This window comes from Vigna umbellata, chromosome 2 (genome assembly GCF_029865625.1).
Source record: "Vigna umbellata cultivar VRB3 chromosome 2, Vumbellata_1.0, whole genome shotgun sequence".
Classification (NCBI taxonomy): Eukaryota; Viridiplantae; Streptophyta; class Magnoliopsida; order Fabales; family Fabaceae; genus Vigna; species Vigna umbellata.
In genome coordinates, this window is record NC_142166.1 from 3,043,769 (window position 1) to 3,063,207 (window position 19,439).

General features: G+C 31.6%; 3 protein-coding genes and 1 non-coding gene across 6 annotated transcripts; 2 read left to right on the forward strand and 2 right to left on the reverse strand.

Moving 5' to 3' along the window:
• Positions 1–558: 558 nt before the first annotated feature.
• On the forward strand, positions 559–3,047 carry LOC124836867 (cAMP-regulated phosphoprotein 19-related protein). 3 transcript variants are annotated; one of them, XM_088105949.1, is made up of 7 exons: positions 559–703; positions 976–1,034; positions 2,280–2,339; positions 2,425–2,472; positions 2,590–2,655; positions 2,740–2,819; positions 2,902–3,047. In XM_088105949.1, the coding sequence occupies exons 2-6, from the start codon at positions 987–989 to the stop codon at positions 2,791–2,793; spliced, it is 276 nt and encodes a 91-aa protein (XP_087962075.1). In that variant the 5' UTR covers positions 559–703; positions 976–986; the 3' UTR covers positions 2,794–2,819; positions 2,902–3,047. The 3 variants fall into 3 exon arrangements, with proteins under 3 accessions (XP_087962075.1, XP_087962074.1, XP_087962076.1); XM_088105948.1 differs by having other exon boundaries at positions 2,740–3,047; XM_088105950.1 differs by lacking the exon at positions 559–703 and adding an exon at positions 760–893 and having other exon boundaries at positions 2,740–3,047.
• Positions 3,048–10,194: 7,147 nt separating this feature from the next.
• On the forward strand, positions 10,195–12,255 carry LOC124836674 (uncharacterized). Its single transcript, XM_088107904.1, has 4 exons — positions 10,195–10,352; positions 10,442–10,716; positions 11,582–11,807; positions 11,934–12,255. The coding sequence occupies exons 1-4, from the start codon at positions 10,274–10,276 to the stop codon at positions 12,065–12,067; spliced, it is 714 nt and encodes a 237-aa protein (XP_087964030.1). The 5' UTR covers positions 10,195–10,273; the 3' UTR covers positions 12,068–12,255.
• Positions 12,256–12,315: 60 nt separating this feature from the next.
• TRNAP-UGG (transfer RNA proline (anticodon UGG)) lies at positions 12,316–12,387 on the reverse strand. The gene has a single exon. It is a non-coding gene; the product is annotated as a tRNA-Pro (tRNA).
• Positions 12,388–13,012: 625 nt separating this feature from the next.
• On the reverse strand, positions 13,013–18,128 carry LOC124836884 (uncharacterized). Its single transcript, XM_047312129.2, has 6 exons — positions 17,899–18,128; positions 16,754–16,989; positions 16,545–16,612; positions 14,624–16,456; positions 13,864–13,987; positions 13,013–13,775 (listed from the first exon to the last, which is right to left on the reverse strand). Exons 2-6 carry the CDS (start codon positions 16,872–16,874, stop codon positions 13,117–13,119), a joined length of 2,805 nt encoding a protein of 934 aa, XP_047168085.2. The 5' UTR covers positions 16,875–16,989; positions 17,899–18,128; the 3' UTR covers positions 13,013–13,116.
• Between the last annotated feature and the right edge of the window lie 1,311 nt (positions 18,129–19,439).

Here is a 19,439-nt window from a genome sequence, read left to right on the forward strand (position 1 = left end):
CTGAAATCTAGCTGTAGAACTGATTCATCAAAATCCAGTTACTATTTATAAGTCAAATTAACGTTAAATTTTGAACATTATTATTGCTTAAGATCTCACATTGGAATATTAGGGTTTTAGAGTGAAAAAGGGAAATGATTTAAAGATATAATAACATAAGATAGAAATTGAAAGTGAGAAAGTGTCGGTAACGAAGATTAGTAGCACATGAGAAAATTGTACGTTTGGGGTATGGATGGACCAAACGATGCTGATATTCTAACGTCTCAAACTACATCATAACAACATCATCTTCTTCTTCTTCACCATTTTTCATTTTCAAAACCATTTCTAAAACCTAGTCACACCAACAATAATTTCCTTGGACCTGGTCTCTCTTTTTTGTCTTCCTTCACTCTACAAAAAATATAAATCTTCAACAAAATAAAACACGTGCCAACTAGCCACTGCAAAACGCCCACGTAAACCCTTTCATATGAATGGATAGTAACATAAAGGATCCAAATTTAAGTAATTATTATTATTATTATATTATTATTATTATTATTATTACTTTTATTCTTATTTCTTAGCCTCTCTTCGTATAAATGGATGCATATTCTTATCTAACCCTCTCACTCAAACCCCTTATACTTCATTCTCTATACTTTCTTCTCTTTAACACTTTCTCCTTCTTGCATCTCTACCTTCCTCTTACCACAAGGTAATTATCAACATCATTACCCCTTTATTTATTTTCTTTTTTTATTTTCTGTCTTTTTATATAATTGAGTATTCCCTTAATCCATTTGCTTGCAACTAGTTCTTCCTTGCTCGATTGAGAGACTGCTCTGTTTCTGTTCCTGTTCTCTGCTTTCTTTGTTTTTCTTCTTCTCCTTTCACACAAATCAAAGGTTACATTTTGCAGATGAATAATAGTCTAACTTTGAATATTACTTTCTGGTTTTTTACTCACCAATTGGGTTTGTTGAATAGGTAAACAAAAAATGTCAGGGTGTGACAAGGAAGACTATTTCACTGCCCAAGATGCCGAGGTACGTAACACAACCAAACTCCAACCGTCAATTTCCATTTTTTTAATATTTTTATTCAAAAGGGTCTTCATTTCTTTTCTTCAGAATAATATCATGATATAGGAGTTAGAAATAGGATAAAAGTTGCGTGGTTTCATGGTGGTGAATAATGTGAATGCTATGTGTTTGGAACGACATTGCGATTTGAAAAACTGGAACAGGGCTACCACACGTAATGCAAATAACACCAAAAACCAGAGAAGAGAATCAGACGGAAAATCTAAGTGTCTATTTCTGATTCGGTGACGGAATTGAACTGCACGTGTCTGTTTTCCTTGGTGTACATTACGTTGTACCCAAGTACTCCTTCTTCATCATCATGGTTGTACCATGTACTTTTGTGCCGTGTATCATATGGGTACCTCGGTGTTCTGTTTTTTTTTTCTTAATTTTTCGATTGGGTTACAGAAATACCAAACAAATCATCACGCGTGATAGAGAATATTGTGCAAGTTCAAAGTGAGATTCGAAATGAAGAAAAGAGAATTTAGGGTGAAGATATTTTTGGTGGTGCTCCAAAATTGTCGGTTACTCTGTTCTAGGTTTTAAGGTGTCCCTACCAAAATTGATGCTTACAAAACTCACTGTGCAAAACAAAACAAGCCTAACTTGCTTTTGGGCTGTCAAGCAAATCATGTGAACTTCGTTTTCTCCCAAACATGACCTTCTCTGGCCATCATTGGAAAATAAAAACAGAACATAATTAAGGTATCTGGAATATTCTCTTTCCCCACTCACGTGAAAGGGTTTTCTTTCTGAACTGAGTTTAGCTCAAGAGACTCTTTCAAATTTAATGGTGTTATTAGGTTGTAATTAGGTTAGTGATAGAATTGGTCAAATGTGTTTTTTTTTTTAGTGTTGGTTGACAAATAGGTAATTTTAGCTTGTTGGATTGCTTTGTTATGCATTCAAGATTCAAATTAAAGAAGGGTCCAACTGCACAACATCTTTGGCTAAATAATTTTCCACTACACCAACATTGACTGATGTACAACGAATACCTTTTCTGATATCATGATTTTTCTTATTGAAGACAATTCCGTTTGGTGGTTGGTGAGATATGGCCCCAAGATTCAAAAATATAACATCTGTTACCTTTACAGTGTTTCGTTTTGGTCATCAACTATCTATTTTTTAACATCACATTCTCTCCCTTTTCTTTTCTTTTCCTTTCTTTTGGTTTGATTTAACAATTTTTAATATCAGACAACATCTGGGGGGAAGTATGGTACACTTGTCCCAAAGAAGAAGCCTTTGATATCCAAAGTAAGCCAATGCTAGAAAGATTAACTTCCTTTTCTTTTTCATGTAACACATCATTGGTTTAATTGCTTCTTTTTGGGTTTAAAAGGATAATGAAAGAGCCTTCTTTGATTCAGCAGACTGGGCATTGTGCAAGGTATATTTGAATTTCACATCTTAAAACTGAGAAATTACTTCTGATAATGTTCCAAAGCAATTAAACTAAATAATCAAATGTTTACCAAAACATAACTTTTGTATCTAATCTCAACAGCAAGGTGCTGCTGGAGTGAATCAAGAATCTACAGCAGCAGTTGAGACACTGCGACCAAAACTAAAAGTATGTTTTGGAATTTTAGTACTAAGCATTAAGTTTTGTAGTTTTAATGAACTGATTTTCTTTTTGTTTTTTTTTTTCTAACAGAGAACTCCACACCAGCAACTCCCTCCAAGACGACCTGCATGCACATCTGGTTGAGATAATTTCGTGAATAACTCTAATATGTAATGCTCCAACTGCAGTAACTTTTTGCAGCTTTTGCATCATGAATGTGTAATAAATAATTTTAAGTCCTTTGAAATGCAGGGAGGATAGATTTAATAAGTGGAACAAGGATTGCTCAGTCAATTTCAGTGTTGCAAAAACTAATGATGTTCCTTATCTATGTATATTACAATTTACTTCATGTTTTCTATTAATTAGCAGTTCAATAAAAATTTCATTTCGATTCCCTTTTGTTTCTTCCTTTCGATCTGTTGAGTGCAGTAGGAATTGCAGATAGAACAGGATCAAATCTCAACATAACATGACAATGGCAGAAAATTGTTTACTTAATTATCCATCAATAACACTAAGCTTAAATAAATCCTTAAACTTAATTACCTTTGTCCTTAAATCATACTTTAATTACAATCTTAACCTTTTAATGTAAGTCTAATACGTTTTATAATATAACTATACAAATTATTACAAACACAAGACCAAATCCATCTACTTTAACCTAAAATTAAGAATCCAACACAAGAATAAAAATTAGAAGATCAAACACTAATCTCTAGCAAATCTCATTTTGACCTGTTCATTCTTTTCTGCAATCTATCAATCAAAATTTTCCATGAAAAGATGGAACTCAACAATAAAATTTGGAGAGAAGATAAGCTGACCTTAGAGAAAGCTAAAATCATTTTATGCATTTAAACTTTTGTAAGAATCTGGCATCTAAATTTCCTGAAAAGTTTATGAAAGAAGTTTGATTGAGCATGTGAAATGTCCAATGTCCGTACTGATCAGTCATCTGAGCTTTCATTGCAAAGAGAGAGTGAAGCCGAGTTTCTCAGATCAACCAATAACTCATCTTCATACACAAGGAATCTCTTCCTCAATCTCTGTTTCATCCATAAACATTATGTGACAGCAATCACCTATGTGGGCTACACCAACATGTTTATCTCCCAATAATTGATGATACAACCTTTGGACCCATCACAAATATATATCATGTCATAGGTCCCTCACCATGTTAGAGGAAGTTTAAGGATCCCTGTAAGATATAATACATAACTGCTCCTTCTCAACAAGAAACATCCACTTTGGATCCATTTGCCTAAATGGCTCAAATTAAGCTTCTAGCTTTTCAAGAAGACTCTCACACTTCCCTTTGGATAACATACTTTATATATTTACTAACTCAAGCTTTCTTTTTCTCATCTTCCCACAACCTCCACAAAGAAATTATCTTTATGCCAGATCAATCCTAACGTTGTATCTATATAACATCAAATACAGTTCATCAAGAAATTAAAATATACGAAAAAAAAGAGGAAAGAAGCATAAAACATAACCCCCATAAAATGATTGATAAGTTAACAAGAAAATATATTACTTTCAATTAATATCGGTTAGTAATTCTAATTCGAGATAAGAAGAATTTATAATATATAAGTGGATCCAAACTTTATGTTAGAGTTTATAACTTAGTTTTGTAGGATTGAACCACTTTTTAATATCTATCAGAGTCATGTGTTAGAGTATATCTTAACAAGATATGTGGTCTGTTAGATCTAGTGTGTCATTAGTTAGACTTAAAATTCACTTTTTTACTAACACAAAAAAGGCTTTCAAAATCCGTCATTTTTTACTTTTGATATCTGGCATTCGACGTTATTGCGAGTGACGTTAAATTGACGTTGGAGGCAAAAACTGATGTCCATTAAAATTAGACCATCCAAAGAGCATATGTCAATTTTGCATCTAACGAATTTATAGTATATAAGTATAAATTAAATATAGCAATTTTAAGTTTAAAATATGAAAGACAATGGAAAAACTTACATGCGCCATAGTTGTAGGCATGAGATATTTATCATCGAATCTCTCGAAATCACCTCTATAACATTATTTTTAACGAAATGTACAATATGTTACACGGGAGGCCAAATATTCTTAACTCTCCCACTACATTTGTAACAAACTCCATAATTATTAAATTTTTAACTCTCACAAGGTCATAACCTATCTATTCAAAACAATATTTTTCATAATTTGCAAACACATTCAAGAAGAAATCTAAAATCATAAATTCAATAAAATTTCAGGAACATATTTTACATTGATATTTGAAGTACACTAAATCAAAGTGATCACTTATTACTACAATTAAATATGCATTACAAGAATAAGATAAAATAATCTCAATCAAAATTTTATCAAATTTATTCATAAACTTCAATTTATAACAAATTATGAAAATTAAATTTTCTAAATCGTTATATCGAATAATTCAAGATCTAATACAAGCAATTAATATTTAATCATTTGTACTAAATCTCAAATAAGAACTAAGCTTCTCTCAATTTTTAACTAAACTTACAAAAAATATTAGTATAAGATAACAATACACCTAGTAATAATAAAACATCTAATTAGTCTAAAATTGATCAAATATCTAATTATAATTAAGATTACGATATTTAATGAATCACCTAAATCTTAAAACAAACTAATAATGAACCTAATTAATAATTTATAAAACATCTAAAATATTTCTTATCTAAATATCCATATTAAAACACATAAAACAACATAAAAATAACAAAACATGTAATAAAACCTACTAAAAAATTTAAAAAGTTACTAAAATTACTAAAAAGATTGTTTAAAATGTCATCACATCTTATCATCATGTAACCAAAATGCAATGTATTTTCATCAAAAACTAACCTTACATCGAAAACCAAGGTTGAGAGAGAAGTGTTGAACGAAAGCACATAACTAGAATAGAGTAAACTGTAAGACCCATAAAAAAAAAAAATATATATATATATATATATATATATATATATATATATATTTATAGTAGTAAATTTTAGTATTTTATTAGTAATAATAATTTTAATGGATAGAAAATTGTAAATTTTGATATAAAATTATAGTAATTTTAGAAGGAGAGGTTCAAATTTTTGGTAACTTATTTAGTAAAATTTTTTAAATGGAATAGTAAAAAGTAAATAGTAAATAGTAAAAAGTAAATAGTAAAAATAAATTTTCAGCATTAAGATTCCTTAGCATGGAAGAAAGTAGTAGGTAGAAATTAGGATCAGATTTGGTGAGAAAATGATTGAAATATTATTTTTAAATAATATTAAAATAATAAATAATATTAAAATATTAATGAATAGTAAATTTTTTTTACTATAAATAGCCATGGGAGGGAAGGGTATTTTGCACCAAGAAAAGAGGAATCAAGTGAGAGCTTGAGAAATAGAGAAGAAAGAGTTAGGGAGAAATTTTTAGTTGCAAGAAGAGTAGAGGTTCTGAAGGGTTTCAGGGAAACAAATTCGGAGCAGGAGATTAAGTCTGGAATAGAGGTAGGGGAGCTAACCTTTCTATGTTTTTTTTTATGATTTAATAGTTCTATGCTTTTATATTATGATTTAGTATTATTTTATTACTATTCATATATTGAAATTCTGTGTGAATATTGTTAATGTTTACTGTATGTTTATCTATGTTGAAATTCGGTATAAATATTATATGCTGTTGTTTTGAATCTGTAAATAAGAAATTTGTTAAAATCTAGTTGAGGAACACTTTGGCTAAGGAAAGACTTGGTACTTAAGTTGTCCATTGTGACGCACCTCTCTTTCCTGGAAGTCTACTCGACAAGTTTTTAACTTAAATCCTATTGAACAGATTGAGTACTGTTAAATTATTATGCAATATATTGAGTTTGTGTGATTTATGCGATGATTGTATTTTATTATGTTGCATTTGAATTTATGCATCTGAACATGTTATGAGTATTATGGGGAGATTTTGTAGGGGTATAATGTGAGTTGAGGAATATGAGTATGGCATGAGTCTCGTGGAGAGATTCAGTAATATTATGGTATTTGTGTATATGTTGATGTTGAGGGTCCCGTAGTTGGAGGTTATCCTGATACTCTAATAATCATCTAGTCTCAAGTAGAGAGGGATGAATTATGTGGTGAGAGGAGCAGGAGGTCCTGGTCTATGTGCCGGTTTTGGACATAGTGAGGGGATTAACCTTGTGAATGGTATGAAGTATTTTGAAAGTGTATTTGTAAAAAGAAGTAGAAGTCATTACAAGTGCATAACCTCCCGTGACCGCTCATCAACGTATCATCCGGATGAGTGTATATTGGGTATTGTGGTGTCTATTGGGTATTGTGAGACGAGTGTCTAATAGGAATTGTGGTATGAGAGTGTCGAACATAATTATTATATGATGTTTATATCAAGGTAATTATGCATGATTTATAAATGATTTGTTGCATGTTAGCTCACCCTACTTGTTTGTGTTTGTTTTGTTTGGGTATGTGCGATGATCGTATAATTCGTTATACGGGAGCAGATGAAGGAATGTCGTCTGATCCAGTGCCAATGAAGAGAGAGACAGAAGAATAAGTTGGAAGAATTCGAATTATATTTATGAGTTTATAGTTGAAATTTGAGTTTAAAACATGTGTACACATATATTAACTATGAATTTATAAGTCTGAGATTACGGGATATTACCGTAAATGTAAGGTTACAATATATAAATTATGAATTATCCAGCGTAAGTTATTGGGATGTTACATAAACAACCTCAGCTTAGGGGTCTTGTCGTTGCGGACGGAGAGTGTGTTGGGTACAAACAAAGTTTCATATAGGATAAAATAAGAGATGAACATGAATTTATATACACATAAGATACCTCCATTGGTAAAAGGTCTATTGGAGTTATAACAAAAGCAAATTTGTAAGGGCTTGACCCAAAGCGGACAATATCTTACCTGTGGAGATCTATGTGTATATGTGTGTGGTGAACCTCCCTACACTGGGTTTTTTTATACGTTTTTTGTGTTAGTATTTAACAAAAAAAAAGAAGTCAAAGTTAGAAAAAATTTCCCTTGAATTAAAATTATGTAAACAAGTTAATAAATTACTAATGTGGATCAAATTAAAGTTACTCTAATAGCTTAATTAATTAAATTAAATGGTCTAACAAATTAGTTTTCTAACTAATTATGGAATAACAAATCCTGTTTACACAAACATAGAAATAGTTATAAAATATTCAACAAAAGTCTAATACAATATTAGCTATTTAACTTCATATTTATTTATGACTTTGTACTTTTGAAGAGAAATAGAAATACAATGACGAGTTTGTCAACACAGAATTCAATATTAAAATTGAAATGCCTACCTTTGTACGTAGCTAACCTTTCTATAGGATCTATAATTAGTTACTAAGTAGCTTGGCTTCTTAGATTAGCTTTCGACCTTACACTTAAACAATTAATTGGACTACTCCTAATTTTATATCTTTTCACATAGTAGTCTTATGTCATTACTTCTATAATCTATTTTTTTAAAGAATGTTCCATAAGAAGTGCATTCACAAAAATACATAAATTTTCTCTAAGTAGGCTTGTGTCTTTCTAAAAACATAATTCTTTTAATGGTGAGATTTCAAATCCATTCATAAAAAAAATATTAAAATTTTTTAAAATTAAATTATATTTTAAAAAAATAAAAATTAAATTTTCTAGACTAAATTTGAAAAAAAAAATCTGAAAATTTTAAAAATTAATAAAGTAAATTAGAAAAAATATTAATGATAAATTAGTTGGATTACTTTCATTAAGTATTGATACTATCGGTAAGAAGATTTCTTGAATAAATCATTAATCATTTACAGAATTAGAAGTGTGTAAACTAGATAAATCATAAATCAATAAATTATTTTGTCATTTTTAATTTAAAATATGATTCACGAAAGATCTATCAATTTTTCTAAAGATACAATTCAAAATTCCCTTAACATTTTCCATGTGTCTTGCAACAATCACTTCAAAATATTGGTTTATTTAAAAACAGGAAAAAGTTTTGAAATTTATGATTCTTCAGAACACGCGATTTCACTATTGTTTATTATTTATATGCATTCTTTTTTTTTCATGTGGGAGACTATATGTGGATCTGCTCTATAGATAGTGAGTGGGTGACATATAAATTAAAACTCACAGACACACTGTTTTGGAACAAAAGAAATTCGCAAAAGTAAAAGAGAAAAGAAAAAACGTGCATTTGTTTTTTGACGGCAACAAATGTTACTTAAGGCTGTAAGAAAAGTATTACAACACAAGTAAAACAAATTTTAGGTTTGATTTATGGGACAGAAGAAGAGAAAAGTTGGTGGCTTGCAATACAACTGCTACACTGTCCTCATATTTTTAGTCATGTCTTCCATTAATTTTAATCGCGACTGCCATCAAACCCTTTGACTAGTTTTCCTCTATCATCAAAAGTTTCTTCTCATTGCTGGGTATCTCATTAATATCACTTAATATCTTCATGATGATGTGAAATTTCTAAATCATCAATTTTATTTTATAAATTAATTTTACAAAATTATATTAATCATAGTTTGTTGGAAGTCTCACATCATGAAATAAAACGATTTTATAATATTTAAGTGCAAACCTCATCTTATAAGTTAGTTTTATAGGATAGAGTTAAGCTTAAAATTCACTTTTTAACATTATATCATAGTCATGCGTTAAAGTCTATTATAGTAAGATTTATTGTTTGTTCGGCTTACTGTGGCACCCATTATCGAGATATCTATTGTTTGTTGAACATATTATTTCACTCGCCATTAAATCACTCATTGATGTTTAGTTTCATGTTCGAGATGTATATACGTCGATGATGTGTTAAAAATATCATATTAACTAGAAATAAGACGATTTTATAGTACTAAGTGCAAACTTAACCTAACACGATAGAAATGAAATTAAACTGAAATCCACCTCTTAAGGTAGTTCACTTTTTAAAAAATCTATTTGTTTTTTAGATTTATTGTGTCATCAGTTATTAGAGCATATTCATAAATATATAAATCCTTATTGTATTTGTTAGTAATTTAAAGCGTTTTGAAAGTGATATATTAAATGAAAACGAATAAAATGATTATATATAAATAGAATTTTCAATATTAAAATTTTAAATTGAAAATTATGTCTTAATATTTTATAAATTTATTGTTGATTTATTGGTTTCAAATATCTTCGATTTCTCTGTTAGAAAGACCTTACACCGAATACATAATAATGTAATTTTTTTTGGTTGAGGAGATAATATGTAACATGTACAAGAGTGTGTTGAGGTCAATGTTTATTTGCTATCTTCTTAATTATGTTGAGCCGTTTATCCAGTTGGAGGTTAAGTGTGATTAGAAAAACACAAGCAAGAGAAAGAATGAATGTTGATGCACAACTTCACTTTATTAATAAAGTTTGATTAAGAAAAAAGTGAATTATAGTGGTTGGTAATGCTGTCAACTAATTAACTGTTTCTTGTAGTTATGTGCAACGTTGTAACTTTGTATTACTATATAGTGTGCTCAAATTCAATTATTTTCCAACGTCAAATTTTGGATTGGACGATGGCATTCGGAATCAGTGTCGAGCGTTGTATTTTAGCTTTTCTTCTTCTTTACGTTTGTGTCTTTGGGAAAAACTTTGGTACGCCATTAACAAGATTAGATGAAACTGTGTTTTATTTTTTTTATTTTTTTGTTGCGTTTCACGTATTAAGCCATAATTTGACACAGTATATGCTGATGAGGACGGGTCGGAGGGAGAGAATGGTGGCGAGATCGGTGGTGGATTCGGCGGTACTGGTGGTGGGATCGGTAGTGGTGGAGGCGGGATCGGTACTGGTGGAGGCGGGATCGGAGCTGGTATTGGTGGTGGTGGGATCGGAGCCGGTGGTGGTGGTGAGTTTGGAGCCGGTGGTTCTGGTGGTGAGTTTGGAGCCGGTGGTGGTGGGGTTGGAGATCCTACTCAATTTTTTTCAAAAGCCTTGCAATGTTTCAATGATAGATATGTGAGTGCCTAAACTGAATTTTACGTTTACTTTTCAAGGAGGCATTTTAAAAAAAAAAAAAATCAATTTTTATACTCCTTTTTTTTCTTTTTTTCTTCTATTCTTATTTTAAATATTCCTTTCACGCCTTCGTTTCAAAGAGGTGAGATAGTTTTCATTAGAGAGTATTGACTATGAAAAATGTAAGAAAAAAAACACTATCATGAAAAACGAAATCCTTTATACTTAAATTAAAAATTATAAAATTTTCTGAAAAGGCTCTTATCCAATGAATTCATTCCTAATTCTATTATTTTTAATTAATTTTAAATAATCACAAAGAGATGGCTAATAAAAACATCTCAAATAATATATTAGTAACTTAAAACATTTATTAATTAGCAGTCTGAAATACTTCATTTGAGGTATAATTGGGTATATATTATTAATTTTTTTCTAGTAAATAAAAAAAAAACTTGAATATCTATTATATAGAGATTGATTGAAATCCTAAACATATCACAATCCGAAATTATGTATAATTTTTTCTTCTCATGTCTATAAATTTAAAATTCAAAACTATAGAGTTAAAACTTGAAAGATACATAAAAAATGTTTTTTTAAAAACTTTTTTTGACAATTTTTTGAAACGTTTATCTAGTAATAGTACGTGATTGATCCGTTTTAAACATATCAAATATTAAAATTAAAATACTGAAACGTAATCTATTATTAAAAAATTGATAAAAAAAGTTATTAACATATCATATCCCGGATAATAATACTAAAAGCTGAAAATATTTTGGAGTGCATGCATGTAGTGAATATATTTTCAAAGATGGGTAATTCTTCTGATAGAGTTTGATATTTGAGTGAGGGGTATCAGATTTATAGCAGGTGTGAAGAATCATGCAGATTGAACGAGAAAGGAAACCTGAACGTGCCTAAAGAGAAAACTGATATGTTCTGCCAAGGACCATGTCTGTCAGAGACCAACTTGGTCCTCAATTGTCTGAATAACGTTTTCAGCAACTTCATATTCTACAACAAAGCAACCATCCACGACATCAGAAACACAATCGAAGCTGCATGTAGCTATGGGTCTCAGAGAGGTACATATTTTTCTTTAATTATTGCACACATACTAAGATTGAAGATTAAAACAACTTCATGTTTCATGTCTGTATAAGTTCATGCAGTTCAGTGCTGTAAATTTCTGTAACCTTTTGGTGATGCAGGAAACTTCAATGTGGCAGAGCACATTCAGAATGATGAAAACAAGGCTTCTCCAAAGGCTACTGCTAGCCATGCTGTAATGGGACTTGCTGTTATCGTAATGGGACGAGCTCTGTTACCTCCAAATTTCACATAAAACTATGCTCATATATAACAGTTATCTATGCTTCTCAGTTTTATGTGTAGTTAATCACTCATATGATATGTAGTATAATAACCTATACATGGGAAAATAGTAGGTATTTATATACGTATATGGAGTTGTATGTATTATGTGTGTGGAACAGATTAATGATATATAATATATGAACTGTTTCGTAGAAATCTTATTGTTGACTAGAAATAATACAAATTCAAAACATAAAAATGAATGCAAAAACTTCAGGGGCATTCCGAGAATCGAACTCGGGACCTCTCGCACCCAAAGCGAGAATCATACCACTAGACCAAATGCCCGCGCTTGCTATAATAGGTATTATTTATTATATTATCAGTTCTTTCGTATTAATTTATCTACAATATTATCAGTTCTGAAGTACTATTTCTCACTTTTTATATCAAAAAATATTACCTGAACTTTAATGAAAATTTGATTTTGAAGTGTAAATTTCAAAAACCAAAAATTTGGAAACATTTTGTCCCCTAGAAATTGATATGCTTGTACAACCAAGGTAATAAGGTTTAGGTTAGTTTGGTAAAATTTTCTGGTGGCCAGCTTAGGAGAGGCTTTGTTATTCAATCAGAAATCTGGAGTTTCTGGAGGGTGAATAAATGAGAAAGTTGTGCAGATTGCATTAAATAATGTTTTGTATGTTTTTCAACAAATTATTTTACAAACTTAGATTAGATTCACTTTTACTACTTTGTGAAAACGTCGTTTTTTCTTTTCACCATTAAATGCTATAATTTTGTAAAAGCAAACTAAAACCAAGCTAGGGTGGTGTAAGGATTAGAGTTTGCTAACCCACTTAAGCCATACACATTAGGTTATATTTCATTCAGTTTTAGCTCAAATATATCTATAAAACTATGTGCAATGCCATGGAAAAAGCAGCAGTTTCATCATCCAAACAACTATCAATAATAATAAAGACTTGATTATGCAAGCTACTTCTTCTATAAATGAATTAATATGAAGACAACATTTCATATTCAAACAGCCTCAAAATCAAATCATTAAGATGTTTACAATTGCAAGATTTCAGTGACAACATCATCAACCAAAGAATTAAATATTTGGTCCACAACCTCTGATCCGAGTTCAGAGGCATCAACCTCATAATCTAGCCATCTTCCATACTGGCTGCTCATGTCCTTGTCCACAAGCTCATCCACCATTGAGTCTCCCATTCCTCTCCAACATGAGATCTCCTTGTACACGTCTTCTGCCAACCATTCTTTTCTTTTCACCATTTCAAGCCCTTTGGTCCACATTTTGAATCCTCCACCTACATAACGCCTGCATCTCAAGTCCAAACATTCACTCACACAATCAAATGTAACTTTCCTTCTTATCCTAGACTCCTCATCACACTTAAACCCTCCCTTCCGGCCTTCCAACTGTTTGAATAGATGAGAATTTATAACATCACTAGCATGGCCAAGGGAAATATCCATATACATCAAGTCAACATTACTCAATATATCTTTCACATAATCCAACTCCCACGTCCTTGAGCTACTACCAAACCTTGTGACACTACTTGTGTGCTTCATCATATTCCCAGCTGAGGTTGAAGAAGCGGAATCGGATAACTCAGCATCAGTTTCACAAGCATAGAACTTCCTTGAAAAATTCAAGCCTTGAACTTCTTGAGCTTGAACAGATGACCACAACTTGCTTCCTGAAAGTTGATAGTATTAGCATTCCTGAGTCATGAAATAATTAATTTCAAAATAGGTAATTAAATCCCATATTTAGCATAAAACTACCTTCTGTACTAGTAACATCTGTGCTCAATGAAGATTCACAGCTTTCAATTGAAAAAGAAGGCTCGAGAACAGAGATTGGACTTGGGTGTCTGCAATTGAGTAACTGTGGTTCCATCTCATCAATCTGTAAACAACTTGAGTTAATCACCTACTTAATATGCAGAAATCATAAGGAATATTCCATCAGTCAGTAGAATGGTGGGTGATTAATACTGATATATTCAATACATTGGACTTGTAATTTTTACCATTTTATTTTATCATTACAAAATTGGTATTGAATTAATTGCCTCAAAAAATAGCTTTTTCGCATTATGAAAGTCAGTTGTTTATCATAAGATCTAATCACGCATCCAAGTTGGCTAAAAGTACTGATTATATAATAAAACCAGATGCAACATAAAACCGTAAGAGATGGACGATCATTTCAAGCAACCAAGCACCAAAGGAGACCAGAGAAATTGAATGTCATTTCACTTTATTCGCGCATAACTGCATTTCTCAGCTACATAGTACTTCGAAGTGAAATGCATATTTGTTTTATGTTTACCTGTAACTATATTTCCTACGAAAATTAATTTTCTTGGCAAACAGGCAATGAATCTATATCTTTTGTTTCTTTTATAAACAAACAAGCCTAACTTCTTATTTTTATTTGGCCCTTTAACAAGTGATCCTATACTGTCCTAATTAACAATGATTGAACGAGAAACACAATAAAAGAAAAGTAATAAGAATTAAAAAGAAATTTGCCACATACCCATGAGTTCTGCTTCAATGATAATTCAGGAAGACCCCTGAAGGAGATGTCTGAATCATAGTTGTTGCTTAACTTGTCTGTAAAGAATACATCTTGGTCTTTTTTCTGTTGGAACATTGGATTGAGGTTAACTACATTCAAGCCGGTTACTTGATCATCTGATACAGTAGGCTGCTTCACTTTAGAAGAGTCATGACAAATTGTTCCCATACATGTTAATTCTCTCAATTTCTGTTCCAAAAGGACACCCAAGGCATCTCCACCACCAATCAAATTGTATCCTATTGGGGACCTTGTATTGTCTGGGTCAAGCAACACCCTTTTAATGCGTTGATCCAGGGAAAGACCATTAGTATTTTGGGCAGCTTTTCCAGATGTCTCAAAACCTGGATTGCTCCTAGTTAATGGTGTGGTGAATGTGAATGAAACTACATCCATGTCTTTCTTTTTTACATCTTCAGCCCAACTATTTTGTTTATTACTCACTAGGTTAGACTTAGCAGGGTTTTGAGTTTTTTCAATGAACAAATTGTCCACAACCCTATCATTCCAGTCCTTGTCTGTAGACCTTTTCTTTCTAGGAAAATTGTTTGTGCTGGTGTATAAGACTTCCTTTTCACTATCAGTCACCTCCATAGCTGACTTTCTGGATCCAACTCTAGATTTTGCAATGGATTTATTACTGGAGCTTCTATGACGTCCGTAAGGGGAATCCCCAGTCAGAACTTTTCTACTGTGGGAATTGGTCGTCAATGGCTTTGATGGTAATTTGTCTTTGTCAGTAGAATAATTCTGTTTCAGATTATTCTGTCTGAGAGCACCAGATGAATTCTGAGTAGAAGACTTCTTGTGAAAATTTTTCTGCACGCTTCCCTTCATTGGTTGGTTGGATTTCAAGTCAGGATTCTCTTTCTGGGCCGTCATACTTCTTCCACCAGTCGCACTCAAACCTTCCCTTCTTTGAACATTCACTTTTGCTTGGATTGCAAGCGAAATGGACTTCCCCTTATTATTCTTCAGAGAAGAAACTTCTTCCTCGTGTGTAGGAGATTTGATGGACATATCCACAGATCCATTCCAGCTTCTGTTTAAAGATTGTCCTTTGAGATACTTGGCAGCATTTGACTCGACCGATCTTTGACAAGATACGGAAAGCCTGGCCATTCTTTGAGAAAGTTCTCTTTTCTCTTTTAGATCTCGAGTTCTAGAGGTCATGGAGGATGGCCTAATTAGAGGTCCCTTTTGTGAAGCCTCCACCTTATCTTTTAGTTCTCTCACTCTCAGTGGTGCTGATGAAGCTACCAGAGGTGTCTTAGCCCTGTTACCAGCTTGGGAACCAGGCTCAATAATTCTTGCCGCAGCCTCCATTATATATGCAGCATTATTGGTGGGAACAAAGCTGGGACTCTTGATGGGGGACAAAAGTTTATGGTGTGTAACAGGAATTGATTTAGCTGATTTTGGAGGCAACACTTCTGTTTGGAACTTTTCAATTGGCCTGGTAATGGCCTTTTGCGGCTTTGGCTCAATGAAGCTCCTAGATGAGCCCGCAACCTTTTCAACCAGCTTTCCAGAACATGGGGTCTGATAGTCATGCTGGTGACCAAAATTTTTCTTGAAGTACTGAGCATCTTGAAGGGACCGGGTATCAAAATATGGGGTAGCATAAGGATCAGAAAAACTTGAAGAAGGCAAGGAATCTAATCCCATAAGCCTGGCAACAACACTAGGAGCCCTTGTACCAAATGTTTCATCATCTGTAACAGATGAAGCATAACTATGATCACAACTTCCTCTTAGACTTGCCCCAACACCACTTTCATCTTCATCAACCTGTGAGAATTAAACAAAGTAACCACAAATTTCATAACATAAACATATACATAGACAAAAACATATGAATTTGCAAGACATATAATACCAGATAGGAGGACTGTGTCATTGGCATTGCCACATTGTAATCAACTCTTCTTCCCTGTTTTAAAGTCTCTGCAGATGATTCCGAAAGAAAATCACCAACAGTTAAACACAAAAATGACTACACCGATAAAATCTTGGTGTAACTAATTCCAAAAAAATTGACAAGCGAAATAAAAATTCCAGTGTGTTCTATGAATACAGTAAATTTACCAGGCAAATCTGGCTTGGCCGCAAATAATTTCTTACGGGACTTCGACGTCCAGTCAAACAACTGGAAAAAACCACCAACATAACCTCCTCCACCTTTCGTCCCTTCTTTTTCAACTCCCATTTTCAAAGCAGAATGTAGTACACCTTCAACACACAACAACAAAGCCTCATCCCACTAGATGAGACCAGCTACATGGATCACACAACGTCATTTCTCTCCCTTAAAGACAGTAAACCTTCATGACACATCAGGAAAGCATTAGCATGAAAGGTTAACATCATTAGTCAAATGATAAAAAAGATTTACTGAAGCTAACATGGTGAAATATTAAAGGAAAAAACACGCATATACATATGGGACTATTAACAGGGAACATCATAACCAAAACTTCAAACAAACACAATGACCACGATTTGAATAGTATGGTTCTCTGTATCTCTAGATCTCCTTTGGAGAAAAGCAATCACATAATAGTCCACCAAACCTAAAATCCACTGCATAGTTCATATTTTGCTTATGTAAATCTCCTTTTTGAGAACCAACCAGACAATTAATAGTCCAATTTATCTAAACAAAATAGTATCATAACTTTGTTGGTGTTGCTAAACCTGAAAGTAATCATATTAAGTCCGAATCAATAGCAAATAAACGTCGATAGCCTGGTTCAACTAATTAAGAAGAAAATTCTAAAGATCCAGAGAAAAATTTTGAGTCAACCCAAATGTGGAAAAATAGCAATCCTAATAATTGATCATTGTTCGAAAAAAGCAAAGGTTGTTTGGATCTTAAGTATTTTACAAAAGTCCAATCCTATAGAGTCCTGTTGATGGATTCAAAAGTTCGAACAAAGACATACAGAGGCTGTGATTACACACAAGCATTACCTCTCACCAAAATGAATCAGATATAAAAGTGTTTCCCATCAAACAACGAATGGAAAGCCCAAATACACCAAATTCAGGCCATTCAAAAGATAAAAACTTGAACAGAATCCAAAAACTAAAAATAACACACATGATGACAAAAGAGTACCAACAAGTAGAAAAGAAAGCGGCCAAATTCAAACGCAAATCAGAAAGGAAGAAGCCAACGACAATAACCCATTAAGAGAAATGAAGAAAAGCTGCAATCTTTGGAGACTTACGTTGAAACAACGAGTTTGGTCAGCTAAGCATTTGAGTGGAGTGAAAGGGAAGAAGCACGCACCCACCGCAAGAGCATTATATTGTTTCACTGTGAAAGACTTAGTTGAAGCAACGAAATGGGTAATCACAGAGAAATTCAAGCAAACGGAAAAATTTTGGGGAATTGGGAGAGAGAGAGAGAGAGATGATAGAGAGAGACAGACAATGTTTGAAGTGTTAATAAATGGAGACAGAGAAGAGAATTTTATTGCATGAAGTAGTAAATTTAAAACTTTGCTTCAAAAATTTAAAATATTCATATTTTGAAATACGTTTGGATTAATATAAATTAATATAAAAGAGAGAGTTTATAACGTCTCTCTAGAGAGGGATGGGATTTCAAATTCCAAACGGGGAAAAGGGTGGTCCAAAGGGAGCTTGATAACGTCACCGAATCTCTGGATTTCGAGGATTGATTCACCTATTGACAAATGACACGTGTACCATCCCCATATTGGAATGTGTCCTTCGAATATAAGGCAGGTGAAATAGTGGGTGGGTTCACATCTGTAGTTCTGTGTTGTCTATTGGTTTATATAAATATCAAATAAAAAATAAAAATTTTAAATATTACTTAAAGAATACAAATAGTAAATAAATTTGTAATTTAAACCATTAATATCTACAAATAAATTAAATTACAATTTTAATTACCAGAAATAATTTAATATACATAAAACTAATAGTTCTCTCTGTTTTTTATTACAGTTAATTAATCAGTTAAAAATATTAATATATACATTGCACAAATAAAAATGAAATAACACTACAGTAAATAATAAAATGACGTAAAAAGTATGAGTTAATTTACCATGTTCTTTTCTAACTAGATGGATTAATACTTCATCAAAAATATAATAGTCAACTCATCTCAACCTATTTTTGAACCAAAATAATCAAGTTAGTCCATTCTAACACTTAAATAAACAAATTCTCAGATGCAACTAATAATATGCATAAAATTAAAAAGAAAAAAAATAATTATAATTTTTAAAGTGTGTTTGTCTTATTAATTATGACAGGTTTATATATATTATTTTATCCAAAGATTTAACAAAAACATTATTTGATTTTATTAAGATATGATCTCAATATAAGATAAACATTAAGATAAATTATTTGTTGACATGTTATTTATATATTGATCAGAAAGTTGATGCTTTGTATTTTCATATTTTTTAATAAAAGATAATAGTGATTATGACCTAATAATAGTATTGAGTGATTTACAGTGTGTTACGATATTAAAAGATGTAAGTTATGGTGTGTTATGATGACGAAGTGTGTCTAATTATTTTTAGAATATGGGTATTTATATCTTTTAACTTCAAATATAATTAAAAAGAAAATAAGAATATAATGTTATTTTAGACATTGAATTTTGTTTTACATTTTCTGTTTTAAAATAATCAAAGTAAAAAAAAAGTATAAAATTAAAATCATAGTCTATAAATTTGTAAAATTTTCGGAATTGTTATCGAATTTTGGTAATTTTTATTTC

What these genes read in the sequence shown, in the direction of transcription:
- LOC124836867 (XM_088105948.1), top strand. Translation starts at nt 987, where the DNA reads ATGTCAGGGTGTGACAAGGAAGACTATTTCACTGCCCAAGATGCCGAG. An exon ending in TCACTGCCCAAGATGCCGAG is followed by an intron (nt 1,035 to 2,279) that starts GTACGTAACACA and finishes TTTTAATATCAG; the next exon opens with ACAACATCTGGGGGGAAGTA. An exon ending in AGAAGCCTTTGATATCCAAA is followed by an intron (nt 2,340 to 2,424) that starts GTAAGCCAATGC and finishes TGGGTTTAAAAG; the next exon opens with GATAATGAAAGAGCCTTCTT.
- LOC124836674 (XM_088107904.1), top strand. Translation starts at nt 10,274, where the DNA reads ATGGCATTCGGAATCAGTGTCGAGCGTTGTATTTTAGCTTTTCTTCTT. An exon ending in TGTCTTTGGGAAAAACTTTG is followed by an intron (nt 10,353 to 10,441) that starts GTACGCCATTAA and finishes AATTTGACACAG; the next exon opens with TATATGCTGATGAGGACGGG. An exon ending in AATGTTTCAATGATAGATAT is followed by an intron (nt 10,717 to 11,581) that starts GTGAGTGCCTAA and finishes GAGGGGTATCAG; the next exon opens with ATTTATAGCAGGTGTGAAGA.
- LOC124836884 (XM_047312129.2), bottom strand. Translation starts at nt 16,874, where the DNA reads ATGGGAGTTGAAAAAGAAGGGACGAAAGGTGGAGGAGGTTATGTTGGT. An exon ending in GGCCAAGCCAGATTTGCCTG is followed by an intron (nt 16,613 to 16,753) that starts GTAAATTTACTG and finishes AATCATCTGCAG; the next exon opens with AGACTTTAAAACAGGGAAGA. An exon ending in AGATGTTACTAGTACAGAAG is followed by an intron (nt 13,776 to 13,863) that starts GTAGTTTTATGC and finishes ATCAACTTTCAG; the next exon opens with GAAGCAAGTTGTGGTCATCT.